Source organism: Carassius auratus, unplaced genomic scaffold (assembly GCF_003368295.1).
Source record: "Carassius auratus strain Wakin unplaced genomic scaffold, ASM336829v1 scaf_tig00004557, whole genome shotgun sequence".
Classification (NCBI taxonomy): domain Eukaryota; kingdom Metazoa; phylum Chordata; class Actinopteri; order Cypriniformes; family Cyprinidae; genus Carassius; species Carassius auratus.
Window position 1 is genome coordinate 1,060,696 of NW_020523604.1, and position 16,292 is coordinate 1,076,987.

Genomic DNA, 16,292 nt, shown 5'->3' on the forward strand with positions numbered 1-16,292 from the left:
CTTTCAAGTCGCTCTCGATGCAAAGGCCAAACACAAAGCGTTTAGAGTTGCGGCCTGCAGTCTTAAACCTCTTTTGTTACCATTAACCTCTTTGCCTTTGCTAGACTGCATACTAATCTGGCCCCTGGCTGTCTATTGTCTATAAAGTAGGGTCATATCTTTCAATTATCAATCCACATATTTCAGCAGGGCGTTCATATCCGAGTTTTCCAAACAAAGGCATGTGGAAAGGGTCCGCTCTGTGTAAAATGTCACAGTTGATAGAAGGAGACCATTTCATAGGAGTCTGGCCTACCAGAGCAGGGCATTGATACTCTACTCAGCACTGTGCGTCTGGTAAAAATAACCCTCTCTCTGTCTGACCGGACAGTCAGACTTGGGGAATTATCTCCAGTAAAGCCCCCTCTCTCTGTGCTTCTCCACAGATGGATATAGCAAGGGCGCAGATATAGATAAACAGGCAGACAGAAATCAATGCCCATCCTCTCACTCCGCCATGCAGTCTGACAGCAAGACAAACACGACACACTGGAGGGAAACTTTGGCTCAGGAAAAAAAAACAGATAAACATCTTATAAATATCCATCAATCAGTGGAACATCTGCTCTTTTGGCCTTCTCTGCGTGTTGGTGTGCGTAGGAAGGGATTTATACTGGAAAGACACCCATTTGGCAGTCTCGTTCCTGTGAATAAGATACGTGAGATATCTATTTGCACCGGGTAAATATAGGTCTGTCTGAAACATGATAGTGAAGGATGCATTCAGTATTGTATCTGTGAAATGTTGTTCAGCAACATCGAGGAGTGTCTTGGTAGCTCCCGAGGGGTATCGGGGCTTTTAGTGTCTCTCATGCCGAACAACAGTTCTATAACAATTGCGAGATTGCGTGGCTTGTAAGACAGGATACACATTGTTTATGGTTTATGAGAAATGGATTGAGGCAAAAGGAAATAGAGCCCTCTTTTCTTCTAAAGTGATACTGTATTTATTAACCAGATCAGGCTTTGGCACAGTTTGCTGTGCTGAGAAAAAAAAAAGGCAGCAGGAACCCAATGTAACACTTTGGGGAGGAAAGAGCAATTAATGACGCCCTCTAGTGGACAAAACCTAATGACACGTTTAAATTAAATTTAGCTTCTTGTAATTTTTGGTTTATTTCTACACATTTTCATGTATATATTTATACACTTTATCATATATTGTATTGTTTCTCCCACAAAAATAAGTTTGGGATTATTTTATAATTATTTTGGGATTTTTTGCCGAAGACCCTTATGGTATAGAGAAAATTTCCAAGTCTGCTTCAGTATCCTGAAATTTATTAATACTTACTATTATTTGGAGTGAAAATAACAATAGACATTTTGTGCAATATATACATTTTTGAAGATTATTTTTGAAAAAGCAATTATACTGTACATTATATATAATAAAATAAAAAAGTACATCTAGAGTAATGTACTTGTAATTTTAATCTTGTAAAAAACATTTAACAATTTATAAAAGTGCACTATACTAATGTCCTCTGTTTTAATAATGACTTGGTGCAAGTTGTAATGCAGAACTTGATCTTAAAAAGACGGTCCGGTCTTTCATGGCGCCAAAAAAATGTACAAGTGCAAAAAACTGTCTAAAGCATGTGCCTACCTTTCCAGGTTTCAGTCATGTTTAGGAAGTTAAGACCCACATCCTGCCTGAAAAAAACTCTCTCTCACTATAGCGAAAAATATTTTGTGGGTTCATCAACCTTCTTTTAATTTCAGTAAGAAGTGAGTCACTGTGTTGAAATAAGCGGGTCCTGGAAAAGCATTCGTGGGGATATATATTAGAGGAGAAACAGCGCAGTAATAGCCTCAACTTCCCACAGTGAACTAATGTCTTGATAAGATAAGCCATGTTCCTTGTAGATTTAAGTCAAGAAGCTTGAAAAGCACATTAAAAGAGTCTAAAAGTACTCTGATGGATGAATGTGTCATGTGGGTCCATTAGAATTCAACTTCTTTGGCTATGCATGGCAGTTTATTCTAGAGGTCCAGTTTGAGCTTGGCGATGTCGTAGTCATGGTCTTGGTCCAGTTTGCAGAGCGTCTTTCGCACACGCAGAGCAGTGAGTCGAGCGGAAGGGCTTTGGAACCAGCACTCTTTCATAATCTTCGCAACTGCAGACAGGATCTTGACAGAAAACAGAAAAGGTAGACGGTCATTTTTTTGTCATTTCTGATGGTCACATGTTGGTCTTGAATATAAGTGTCTGGAGTTCATTTCACATCCATCTCCCAAAATAGACACAAAGAAGTGACCCAGATTTCAACTTCAATTCCAAATCAACCAACTTCTCAAAACAACAGGATTCGGTGAGAACTGTGTTGATGTGCCATGATAGCTCTGAAATACATGTCATATCAGATGTGTATTTCAAAACAGTTAGTTGTTCTTTTTTTCTGGATTTTAAGTAGAAACACTGTAGGAAGGAGAATGTGTTTGTGGCAGACAAAGCAATCTAATTTGACCAACAGTTTAAACAAAAGATATGGACTCAAAGGAAGAAATATTTCAAGTCCAATTCGCAACAAATTTAGTGACTAGCCTGAAAGTGCTACTCTTCACATGGCTGCTGAATAGCTGCTTTTCTCTTGATTATGGCATTAAGCTTGATAAATGTACATTTCCAGCCATTTTCTATGTTGCATATGCAATAAATACGCTCTCTACAGCAAGCCTAAAATTAAAACCCACAAGATTCTGTTCAGTGACATCAAAGACTGATAGAATATCTTGTCCCACACACATTTAATGCTTTCCTAACAAATTACTCCAGATTGCAGCTGTCAAAGCAAAGCCTTGTGTAGAGTCTGACTGGAGTCCAAGTCTTCCGAGTCACTGAGTCTGTATCTCTGGCATGTTTGACTATCTTACCGGATGAGAGTGTAGTCGATTGTGGAGACTGGGCCTATGTTGGTCCACACACACAACTTTCTTCATCTCCTCGAAACTGGGGTCAGAGGGCACCACATTAAAGAACGGCGGTCTGTACTCCTCCACAATCCCTGAGAGAACCACAGAATTAAAGGATTTTATGGGTTTTGTCAACGTTTGCTGACTACATTGTGTTTTATTTTTTTACTGACAAAAATGTAGATGTGTGCCGAGACTGAAAGTCTCTTCTGACCATATCTATAAAACAGTGGTTTGGGAGTTTGAAGGTTGGCAGTACTAATACTTCTGTGGGAGGATGACTGGAAATGATCCAGGGAGTCTATGAGCAGCATATGGCAGCTGACATTACGGGGTAAAAAGCTACAGTGAAAACGCAAAAAGCTATTATTTACCTTTTTTTATTTTTATTTTTTTTACTTAAAACAGTAGTTCTTATACATAAAAATAAAGAAGTGTTTTAGAAATGCAAATTGGAAGCTTACATATTGACACACTACACTTTAAAAAGTTTGCAGCCTGTAAGATTATTATTATTATTATTATTATTTTATTCTAGAAGTTAATACTTTCTTTCAGGAAGGGAGGCATTAAATTGATTTAAAAATGTGACATTTATAATGTTACAAAAGCTTTCCATTTCAAATAAATGCTGTTATTTAAAATTTTACATTAATCAAAGAATCACAGTAGATAAAAAACAAACAAAAAAAACAAACAATATATATATATATATATATATATATATATATATATATATATATATATATATATATATATATATATATGGTTGATTAAATGCTTCTTAAAAAGTGAGTGTGTGTGAGAGAGGGAGCGAGAAAAGAGAGAGTAGAAGCGCATCTGGACTTCATAAGCGGGAGTGCTGACACCAGATAAGATTGTTTATAATTATTGGGCTGCTAATCGTGGGTGGATAGAGGAGACAGACATAGCTACTCATGGAGAAAAAACTGAGGGGGAAGTAAGATGAAGAAACTTATGAGAAAAAATAAATTGAGAAGTTTATCACATCTATTGGAATGGTGAAAAGCATTGCTTAGCAACAGAAGACCAAACGTGAGATCCTGCAGTTTTCAATGAAAGTTGCGATGTGCAATGAAACCTTACCCAATTATTATTTGATAAGTCTTGGCATCTTAAAGTTTTTGGTATCAGTACTGTATGTAAACACTTTGAAGGATAATTAAAATGAGTTCCATGTCACGAGAGCACAGAACAGCAGTGGTGCCACCAAATCAAGTTTAATAATCACCCCATCTTACCATTTACAATAGTTCGACGAGATATCTCCCACAAGACGAGACCTAGGGCCCAGATGTCACTTTGTTTGTAAGACTCAAAAACGTCAACACGAATACTCTCATCCAAAACCTCTGGTGCCATATAACGCTTGGTGCCCACCCTCGGGTTGTTGCCCACATCCAGATAATCATAAGACTGAGAGTGAATGACAGCCAGGCCTGAAAGGGCACACAGAAGACAATGTTTGAAAAGAAAAACAACACAGTATTAGCTATCAACTGGAATTTCACCCTTAATAAAGTAAAATCGGATTTTTTTTTTACTAAATTGATTTGGCAATAACAGACTCTTCCATTATGCTTAAGTGTTCTGGGTGGTTACCAGGGTGTTCCTATAGCAGTGTTTTTATTTGGTAGCAAAGGTGCTTTGTTGGTTGCTGAGTTTTGAAACAAATTTGATTAGATTCTGACTGATTTGATTTGATTTGATTCCATTCAGTGTTGTTTATTCTGTATATATAATCACGTACAGTAGGCTACACGCAAATTTTCTCAAGGAAAAAACCTCAACTAATGCTGTAAAATACACGAGTCGGTTGCTACTACATTACTATAATACTGAAGGCTATGCTTAATTAAGTTACACTCAATGAAGATTTAATAATAATAAAGTTCCAATTACAAAATTATATTTACTCTAATTTGTTTTATGAAATATAAACATGGTGGCTGTCATAAAAACTGATGGATTTAATTAATACAGAGGTAAATGGCGTGAGATTGTTTAGAAGCTTTTATACTGATGAATTTGCGTGATTGAGCCACTGATTTAGAAATTACATGAAACAGGAAACGGATTTCAGTAAGTTGTCATCTTTCTTTTAACATAACTTCTGATGTTTATTCATATTTAATTTGTGTTGAAAATGGTATTAAAGTGGAGGACATGATCAGTTCACGCACGTTTTGCACTCACTCACTCTGTCACTCACTCCACATTAGACAGTAACCAGTTTTTTGGTTAAAAACTGTAATAAAATGGACAGAATTTGAAATTAGACTTTGTTTTCTATCAAAAGTAACAAAGCTTAATGAGATTTATTGAATGGAAGTTGTGCTTCAGTGTTAAGGGTGGTTTCCAGGGTATGCAATTGCTAAAGTATTCTGATTATTTTTAGCACATTGAGCATAAGGTCTTCTGGTGGTTGCTATTGTATTTTGATAGAGAATGTGTCCCACCCCAGGACCTTAAAGCCTCAATGATGCTCTGGTAATCAGAACACATCACCCTTCAACAAACAGGACAATGTGAGAAGTCATTTACTTCTGTATCAATAATGGTTTGGAATGTGTTATGTGCTAAAGACTTTTTTCCCCTAATTTCTCACCCAGGTCTGCGATGCAGCACTGCCCATTTCTCTTCATCAGAATGTTGCGGCTCTTCAGGTCTCGGTGTGCAATGGCCGGTTTGCCCAGCATACTGAGGATCTCTGTGTGGAGGTGCACAAGGCCGCTAACGATAGAAAGGCACACGCGCAGGCAGCCCTCGGGGTCCAGCGTGCTGTATTGCAGGAAGTCATAGAGGGAGCCCAGCTCATGGAAGTGCGTGACCAGCCACAGCTGAGTGCTGGAGTTTTTCGACGTCATGTCTGATGCTATGAAGCCTGACAGAGAATATTACACTTTGAATCAAACATTGTGTAATGTTTGGGTAAGTCAGAACATACTGTGGCTGCAACAGAACTCACAGAACAATCCCTTCCAACACACGAGCAATGAAAAATGCAGTGTGGGTGGAACTTACCCAAGATGTTTTCATGCCTTAGTTGGACTGTGTTGTAGATCTCAGTCTCTCTAAACCAGGACTGTTCATCCCGAGAGGAGAAAATCTTGACAGCCACACTCTCTCCCATCCAGGTGCCTCTCCATACCTCTCCATAACGCCCTTTACCTGTCAAAAACGTTAAGATGAGAACATTAATAATTAAATTATCTATTTTTTTATTTTTTTACATTTTATAGTGGTCTATAGTGATTATCAGTGCACTGTTGCATTATTATTATTTTTATATTTAAAAATACAATTTAATATCAAATTTAATATTTTAAATACATTTTTATAGATAATAACATTGTTACAATAAATGTTAATCTTTATTTTTATTGAATTATTAACTACAACAGCAACATTATTACTACTACTACTACCAATAATAATTTGATCTAAATGAGTGTAATCTTTCAGTTTAATCTTTACGTTTAAAAAAGTATTTATTTAATTATGGTAGCATTTAAAATATTAAGGTATTTAAATGAAAGGACATTTAAATCAGTATGCCACCACCCTCTCAATCACGTTCAATGTTGTACAGCATGTAAAAAAAAAAAAAAAAAGGTATGCAGCATGACACATCTCAAACTCCTAGACTTCATAGCGTCGCCCTGTTTTAGCCTTTGGCCAATGCAGCATTGTGTAATGAGATATGAATGTTCTCTCACCAACACACTCAACCAGAGAGATCTGTCGCGCCATGGTCCTCTGCACCAGATAAGGCAGGCCGGTCCCACTGCCTGACGTACAAAACTCATCAAATATGTCCTAAAAAGGAGAATTATACACACTTAGATTGCCGATCAGCCGAAAAAACACACAATTTAAATCACAACTTGCTCAGAGGCTGCTGTGGAAACTGAATTAAAGATTTCAGTTCTATTTCAGTTATAACTAAAAAAACATAGTCTCAGATGTTTCTTCTCTTTTGGTTACAGACTTTGGTATCTTAAACACAGTTTATGACATTGTGAGACATATTAGAGATTACAAAGGTATGTTCCCTATAGATAACATTTTCTCTCCATTGAATCTCTTTGTTGTCTGAGAAACAACAGAGATTTTTCTCTAATGTAAATAAGAGTGCAAAAATCAGATACTAATCTTTAAGACTAGCTCATTACAAATAATGGAGTGAAGATACTGAGATTAGTGAAAAAGCTGTGAATGCCACCCAGCAGTAGTGTTGTACCCCATATGTTGGGTCCCCTCCACTGGGGACTTTGAGCATGGAGGTGTCGTGTTCCACCAGCTGGTGGTGCTGTCGCCTCGTACGCAGCCACAACACGAGCCCACAGGCTGCCATCGACAACACCAGCAGCACCAACAGCGGCACTCCCACCAGCAGAATCATACTGATGGGCTTTTCCACTGGGTCTTCTAACAGACACAACAGACAGTAACATCACTAAACTAAACCAGCTGGAACAACTGTGCCGTATAGCCACATTTGATGTTCTTTTAAAAGATTCAACTTTGGCATGAAAATGTTTTGTTCAGCATCCTACATCAAATGCCTCAAAATGAATTTGGACATTTCTGGAGACTTAATCACTTAAAAAGTATGAACACATGAAAACATTACATTAGATATAAAGTAGCAAACAAACAGGCATCTGCAAAGAAATGCAAGCTACAGCACTAGAGATTTGTTCAGAGACTTTTACTGTTATCATCGAACTGATGTGACGATTATATACAATAAATGTAATTTGAAAGTTTGAATGATATTTAATAAAAAGGGCAAGAAAATACATTCTGGGTAAATACAAGACATATATTTTAGATATTCTGGACATTATAAATATATGTAGGTTAAAAGTATAATAAAAATAGGCAAAAATATATGAGGATATAACTAACTAAAATAAGTTAATAAAAAATTAAAAAGATAAGCAATGTATTTGTGACCATTTCGTATTTTGAAAAATCTTTATATTTAAATATGTTACATTTTTTTTCTATTAGTTTCTATTTGAGTTAAAGCAACATATGCTTAAAGAGATATTTCACTTAAAATGTAAATTCTGTCATTAATTATGCACCCTCATGTCATTCCAAATATTTAATGACATTGTTTATCTTCCGCACACAAATTAAGATATTTTGAGTGCAGCTCTCTGACCCTCCCATAGACAACAATCCTCACAATATCGAGGCTCAGAAACAAAGCAAGGAGATTGTTGAAATAATTAATGCAACATCAGTGGTTTAACTGTAATTTTACGAAGCTACAAGAATACTTTTTGGGCGCAAAGGAAAAACAACAACAACTTAGTTTCCTACAAAACAACATATTTGTTACCTCCAACCTATAGCGCCATTTTGGAGAGTATCACGTACACAAACAACATATGTTTAAGTTCAGATCAAAGCGTAAACTGGGTAACAGCATGTATGTTGCTGCTGACACAGAACAGCATGTGTATGATACTCTCCAAAGGGAGACACATTTTTTTTTAAAAGTCATTATTTTTATGAGTAATTCTTGACAGAATTTTCATTTTTGAGTGAACTATTCCTTTTAACATAAAGGGGTCATATGATGCTTTTTTTAACCTGTTTGCCTACCCCCTGACGCGGGAGTCCTCGTTATGGAATAACTCATGCTCAGAGATTGCGTCTTATTGGTAAAAAAAAAAAAAAAACGGCATGGTTTTGTAGCGTACAGTGTCACAAACAGAATGAGATGATCCACAAAAAAAGTGAAAGATAGGCGAAATATAGTTTATTTGAATTCTGTCTCTCTCTCTTGATGGCTCATGACGTACGCTTTGACGCACCTGTCATCTGATGGAGGCAGAACTTAGCCATCATCTTTTTCTTTCTTTCTTTTTTCAACAGTTTTCATATATGCGTGAGTGTGTTTTATGTTGAATATGTCTGTATCTGTATGATTACCATCTGTTTGAGTGCAAATCAGCTCACTATTACTGTGTAATCACGTCTATCAATGTGAACGCGTCTATATGATTAGAGTGCGATTTATTGACTTTATGGCATTGTATTATTACCATCTCTATAACTGGCCATCAGCACATCAGCACGTTTTTTCATTGTAATTCAATTTGAGACATGAAAAAAAAAAATGGTTCACATTTTTCATGGTGTCTTCAGATTTAAAATAGAAACTCGTGAGACATGTGAAGTTTTCAAGATTGCTCCAGGACTGATTTCATGTAATTTTATATCAAATAAAAATAAAATTCAGTGTGGTAAAAAAAAAAAAATTCAAGGCACTTCAGTGTCTATAACTTTTATAACAGTAGGAACCAATATACAGCAATATAACAGTAGTAAGCAGCAGAAAGCAAACTTCTACAAATGTCAGGCCAACCAAGGCAAAAGGGTCTTTAATTTAACTAATTAATCTCTATATTAACTGTTTGAGTAACTGCTTCTGAGCTTTAAAAAATGACTTGCCTGTTTTTTTAGGCACACTGATGTTTGCATTGCAGAGGTGTGCAGAGGTGCAGCACTTGGTATACACTCCAGGTATATTAGGCACATGGCACTGCTCCATGGTGTGAAAACAGCCAATGACTACCCGCTCATGGATCGAAGTGTAGAAGCAGATACGGCCCCAGCAGGTGTTGTTTTCACAGGCCAATGTGTTCTCACATTTACACTGTAAAGTGACCTCCTCGCCTTCACCTATGGACAAGAAAGGGATAAGGTAAGTAACAATTTTATGTGTGAATAGCATTAGAGTATTTCAGCTGATTATATATACAGTATATTAAAGGGTTTCTCAAATCTTACCCCGGAGCGCCAATGCGCTGCAGAGTTAAGCTCCAACCCTGATCAAAGTCACCTGCCTGTGATGTTCTTATGATTCCAAAGACATTGCTTAGCATGCTCAGGTGCGTTTGATTAGAGTTCGAGCTAAACTCTTCAGGAAAGTGTATCTCGTGGTCCAGATTTGAGGATCCCTGGTTTTTGGCAACATACTCACCATTTTCTGGGGGAGACTCAGTCAAAACGTGATCTGGAAAAAGAAACGTGTTTGTTTGCAACTGTGTCTAACAAGATGTCAAAGCAGAGCAGGAAGATACGTACTACCTCTGGCTTATTGTTTACTCAGGAAACAAATGTCTACATCACCCGGCTGGTTTTCATGCAACACTCAGAAATATGCAAACATAACATTTTGTGTTCATTTTGCAATCATATAACCTCACCTGCAAGAGTTGTGTAACTCCTTGAATACACCAAAACAAACAGTACAGCGAGCATCTCAGAAGCCTTCATGTCTAGGAAAGAGGGAAAAGAAGGTAAGAGTTCAAGATATAAGAGCACTTCAACACAAAAAAAATACAAAAAACCACTTCCAGCTCCTTCCATTTATTTTTATATTTATTCTTAATGCTCCCTTGCACCATCCTTCCATGATCTGGCTTTTACAAGGCATCGCTCCATGCTGGAATTATATAATGGCATAATCATACAGTGACGTGGGGTTGGAATTTCTTTACAAGCCCTAATGGAAAAAAGCTCAGTATCCCCCGTCTAGACCAAAGGAAGTCATGAGTTATAGAACGACAGATGGAGAGGGCCCAGTCAGTTTGTCTGAGTTGAGATCAGTCAGAATGGGTGGGAGAGGCCTCGCTCTCCTCCATGCCACTGGTCCTCGCAGACACTCTGGCTGCTGCAAACGCAGAGTAAATATTGATGGCTATACTTCCTGCCATTCAGATGCCACACCCGGCTAGCCGTACAGATACTCCAGATTGCTTGTTCCTCTAGGTCTGGAAGGCGACTGGTCACGCAAGCAAAATGGCTGAGTGAAAACCTATTATATGAAGATGATGGAAAAGCTGCATGCTGAAGTGTTGCCCTTTAAGGCCAAAGACACTTTCGAGAAGCAATTGGTGAAAACCACACTGTTTTGTTGTATATAGATTATTTATAAAATAATTTAACTTAAAATGTCTAAATATTACATGAAACATATTTAATATATGAAATATAAATGTTTTAATACTAAAGTATATTTTTATTTTCTTAATATTAATGTCTTTAATCTAAAATATTTCTGTTTTTTGTTTTCATTTTGAAATATTATATAAAATGTTTTTTTATGTCATGTAAAACATTTAGTTTTTTGTTTACATATAATTCCATATATTTTTTATTGTATTAAACTAATATTAATTCTTAAACTAATAATTAATTCTTACTAATATTTTTACTGTTAATATTTAGTTTTTGGTCACACACACACAGACACAAAAATATATAATATTAGAATTCTGAGAAAATTCTATAGTGTCGTTGAATAGATGGCTGCTTGTTTGCTTTTTTTTTTTCATCTAAATCAATGACATTCATACATTTTTAACTGATTAAGTGTTCCCAATTAATTTTGTGATCACTATATAACAGTATAGGATACTGAAAACAACGAAACATTTTTTGGAGCCCCGACATTATAATTAAAGAACATATACTATATTTATGTGATGTCATGAAAAAAAAAGAGTCAGCCGTGATGTTTTGAAATGGATCGGTAATTAGAGCCAGAGTTGACGTGAGATAAAACTGCCTTCAGCGATATGTATGAGAAGTTTCCTTGTATGTTTAATCTATTTAATCTGTGACATTTGTTGCTATCTGTAATTCATTTGATATAAATGAATGGTGGGGTGCAAGCCCACACACAAATGATGGGTAACTGGAAATGACGATGACCACTTTCTGAAGAAACACATACAGTGAGATTCCTGCTGGAGTCACTTTGTCTGAGAAGCAGTCTTTTAAGTCTTCCATCTAAGCCCACCAGTGTAAGCGCAGGTGGGTCAGTGTCCACAACATTGTCACGTACGCTTAGTACACAAAAAAAAGGGTAATTGCTAGGCCCTCTGGGGCACATTTAAAGCGGAAAACCACCCCACCCTTTTGGAAATGCTCTTTTCTCTCTGGGTACACTGATCTTTATTTCCAAGCTGCCAGGATGTTTCTTAAATCAGATAGTGTCCATCTTGAATCAAAGCCTAAAGGGAACATGGTGAAATGTGATTCCTGTTTCGATAACCTGCTTGTCAGCATTCTCCAGAGAGCGGTTTGAAAACCCATGAGAACTAAGAGGGCACTTTCTAATTCTCCTTCCACTTTTCTAAGGACTCATTCTCTGAAATAGAATCAAGCCATTTGCTGCTCACAGCTTTTTGTCATTTATATTTACACTTATTTCTAATACTTCCTATACTGAAGTGACTCACTGTGTTAAGTAGTGTGTGAACATAGAGAATGCTTTTTTATTTTAACATATTGGGTTGAGTTTTTTATGAATGCATAAGTGACAGTGAACCATTTTACTCACTTTTTGCATTCACTAGTTTTAAGCTACGGAAAAGCTGCATGCATAATGATAACAACTATAAAAGAATGATCAAAATTCAATTAAAAAATAGTTCAGATGGTGTATAGCATGCCACTCTGCAGGACGTCCCAAATGTATAACTGCCCACAATTTCCAATATTGTTAACCTGAAGAAATGAATCGAGAGTTTTGACAGGGTTTTGAAATAGTCAAGGGGAAATTCAGCATTCAGCAGCATATCTCTGACTCCATCTTGCAGCTGTAGAAACTTGCCTGTTTTGACTGCAGTTAAAAAGAATTGGTACGCCTCAATGTATGTGAAAGCACCAGCATTTCACAGTTACAGAGATAAAATAACTGACCTTACAGTTCATGATAACTATGTGGGTTTCATTTAGAGCTCTGTTTGTGTCAATGAGTGCAAGAAGGATTCTTGTAAAACATGACGTGCAAAGACGTCTACACAGAATACTGGTAGCTATTTAAACTAGTGTAATGGTTATTATGTTATTTAAATTATTCTAGTAGTTAATTATAATACTTAGACAATGTAATATATGATGCAGCCCACATGTATTAGCACATCACAACATCATCAAAGTCTCAGACAAGGGATCATTATTAGACATTACACACACAAACATTTAAAAATGACTAAACTGTAACATATTTTAAATACCCTCCTGTTATCAACCCACAAGGAATTTATTAAAAGGGAAACGACTATTTAGCCTATTTAAATAATTATATTGCTGCTAAATTTCAGTTAAAAACGCTATTAACTTTACACTCTAAATAGTATTCATATAGCATATTAATGAATTACGTCAAGTAAATCATAAGAGCACTTTCAGAGAGAAGCGAGAGAGAAAAAAAAGAGATTAGTAAAACATGAAGGGTGGTTTACCTGCTTTTCGTCTTGTGCTCACTCAAGAATTAAGTTGATCAAACTTCATCTGTTTATGAAACTCGTTTATCATTACTCGAAATCTCCTAACGGCGACTGTAGTTAAATCACCGGCGCAAGTCATATCCAGATGTGCTGCATCCTTAACTTTTCCACATCCTGGTAATCTCGGTCTTAACTCTAATAGTTCAACTTTTTTACAGTTCAGTTTCCATGCACTCACAATCCGATCGGTCCTATTTCCTCAAAGCGAAATGCTGCGTAGATATCCGTGATGTAGAACACATCGAGTCGTGGCATATATCTCCAGTCAATCTCGACTTGATAAACCGAAACAAGAAACTGCTTCTCGGAGAAAAAACTGTCTCCTTCCGCTAGGAAATAAACATTCCCTGATCGACTCCTCCAGACGACTCCATCTCGATGAGTGTAAAGCAAACTTTGAGCAATGTTCTTGATTCAGGGGTTAGATTACAGATTTTAAAATATACAGTTTTGACCCAGCCCCTTTAGTCTAAGACGGGGTTCACTTGGAATGTGCTCTCATAGCTGTTTTTCCTGTTGCTGCAAGACGTTTCATTTTTTTTTCATGTTTTTTTTTTTTCATTGCTTATGAATAGAACTTCAGAGGATTCATGCTTCTGAGCAAGTCGCATCTCAAAATTGATCTTCATAATCTCAATAAAAAATGAACAAAGTATTGTATAATAGCTTAAAATATAATAATAATAATAATGATAATAATAGTAATAATAATAATATATATTTTTGTTAATTATTGAAGTTGTTATTACGGGTTTGAGGCTGAAGTTGTCTTTCAGGGTTTTTGGGTGGTGTAGCTCTAATCTGAAACATCTGAGCTGGTAACCAAAAGGCAACTGTAGGTTTGGAACATTGCAAGGTTTGAATTATGAACTGTTATTTTCGGGAAATAACCCTTTTTTGCCACTTAATGTTGCATTTTGTAATATTTGACTGTAATTCAGTTAAGATTTTGATATCATATTACCATTCAAAAGTTTGGGGTTGCTAAAATGTTTTTTAAATTGCCTTATGCCAAGGTTGGATTAATTAATCAAAAATACAGCAACTTTTTTCTGTGATGGTAAAGCGGAATTTTCGGCATCAATAAAACAGTTTATAAACAATTTTTCCAGATTCCTTGATGAACAGAAAGGTCCATTCATTAGAAAAAGCTTTTGTAACATTATAAATGTCTTTACTGATACTTTTAATCGATTTAATGTATCCTGAATGAATGAATATATTATAAAAAAAAAAAAAAAAAAAAAAAAAAAAAACATTGTGATAAGCAAAACTGGTGATCCTGAGGCCATAAATTGCTTTTAAGTAGATGCAGATGGACAGTTGGTTTATTTGATAGGACAGTGCTGATGTCAGGGCGGCCTGAGGTTATGCTGACATCTCCCTCTAAAGCTTGAAGTTTTACATATGGTCCAATGAGGCAGAGAGGAATCTCAGTAAACAGCATGACAGCTCTCATAGATATGATGGAAGGAAAAATCCCATCTTTCATTCATTACAACATAATCAAGAAATAAGTGCCAAGAATAATATTAGCTTAGACCGCATCATAACACACAAGAAAAATGGCAATGCAGTTTCCTTTAGAGACTTTTTCAATCTGCTTTCTTCACTGGTGTTTTCAGACACAGCTGGCAGTTCTCAGATCTGAGGAGAGGAGAATAAAAACTGTTATTTGAACAGCATTTGTGTATTTATTTTCCCTGTTCCCATGATATGTGTGAGTTTGAGATCTGTCTTCTTTCAGACTTCTATTAACAGCAGCAGACTCTAACGGTTTCCACATGACTGATATTGACATGAGATATTATTTTGAGCATGGGACAACAACGCCACTTCCCTTTTTACCACTTCTTTAAACGAATCAGAATAATTAATTCTCTAATATTCTCAAATGTTTTAAAAAACAACTCACAGTTCCCAAATGTATGATGCTTTGTTTGAAAAGTTTTAAAGGAATAGCATTCAGTGGCTATAGTACATCACAAAAATAAACTTTTACTTAAAATGTATTCACACTCAGGCCATCCAAGATGTAGATGAGTTTGTTTCTTCATTGGAACAGATTTAGAGAAACGGAGTGTCTTAACAACTGATAAAAACATCACAATAATCTGGTGGCACCCATTCACTGCAGAGGTGAGAAAGTGATGCAATGATGATGTAATACTAAATTTCTCCAAATCCATTATGCCAGTGGTACGCCTATCCCTCAGAGTTTTTATTTCATTCACATTAAATTAAATATGCCAATCTACCTCAAATAAGGTCCATTATGCTCTTATGTTGCTTATATATATTTTTAATTGTAAGCTCACATTGAAGAGCAAATCGGCTTCAGTAGTTTATTTTTAGCATCATAAGGAACAGCAGGACATGATACTAAAAAAAAGTTGTGTCCTCAAAAAGTTTTGACCAGTCTGTAATTTGGTTTACATGGCTTTACCTCACTTCACTCCAAGGCAAATATCTGATAAATTACATGAGGATGGCACAATGAGTTGATTCATTTCCAAGACCACTTGTCCTCCTTTGTGTTTTGACCTTACTGTTCTAATTATAGCCTCGCCTTATGCTCAGTGATTGGTTTAAAACTTCCAGTTAACTAAATTAGTGCAGAATAACACATCACAAATATGTTTAAACTTTATTTAGTCTCTTTCTCTTTTTTCCTTTTATATGCTTCATCCAGTTAACATCACAATAAAACAAACGGGAACACATACCATATTGGCTGGTGAAATGTACAGAACAGTTTCCATATTGCAGTCGAAAGGACAATAATGTGCACGCAATTAATAATAATAATTACATTATTATTTATGTTGCATAGATTTTTCTTTTCAAGGGGTCATTTATACCTGCCTATAATGTACACAATAAGTGCTTTCCCTGAGACACAAAAACACAAAATAATGAACAAATTCATACATCCTTTTCATTTCAAATGTAATTGCATAGAGGCAAAGAGGAAAGATAAATATTGTAATT

The 16,292-nt window shown here is 36.0% G+C and overlaps 1 protein-coding gene across 2 annotated transcripts; it reads right to left on the reverse strand.

Moving 5' to 3' along the window:
• Positions 1-1,303: 1,303 nt before the first annotated feature.
• Positions 1,304-13,755, reverse strand: acvrl1 (activin A receptor like type 1). 2 transcript variants are annotated; one of them, XM_026243946.1, is made up of 11 exons: positions 13,257-13,755; positions 10,209-10,280; positions 9,983-10,015; positions 9,451-9,681; positions 7,220-7,404; positions 6,696-6,795; positions 6,001-6,147; positions 5,585-5,860; positions 4,218-4,415; positions 2,917-3,047; positions 1,304-2,172 (listed from the first exon to the last, which is right to left on the reverse strand). In XM_026243946.1, the coding sequence occupies exons 2-11, from the start codon at positions 10,276-10,278 to the stop codon at positions 2,026-2,028; spliced, it is 1,518 nt and encodes a 505-aa protein (XP_026099731.1). In that variant the 5' UTR covers positions 10,279-10,280; positions 13,257-13,755; the 3' UTR covers positions 1,304-2,025. The 2 variants fall into 2 exon arrangements, with proteins under 2 accessions (XP_026099731.1, XP_026099730.1); XM_026243945.1 differs by having other exon boundaries at positions 7,220-7,407; positions 13,257-13,753.
• Positions 13,756-16,292: the final 2,537 nt, after the last annotated feature.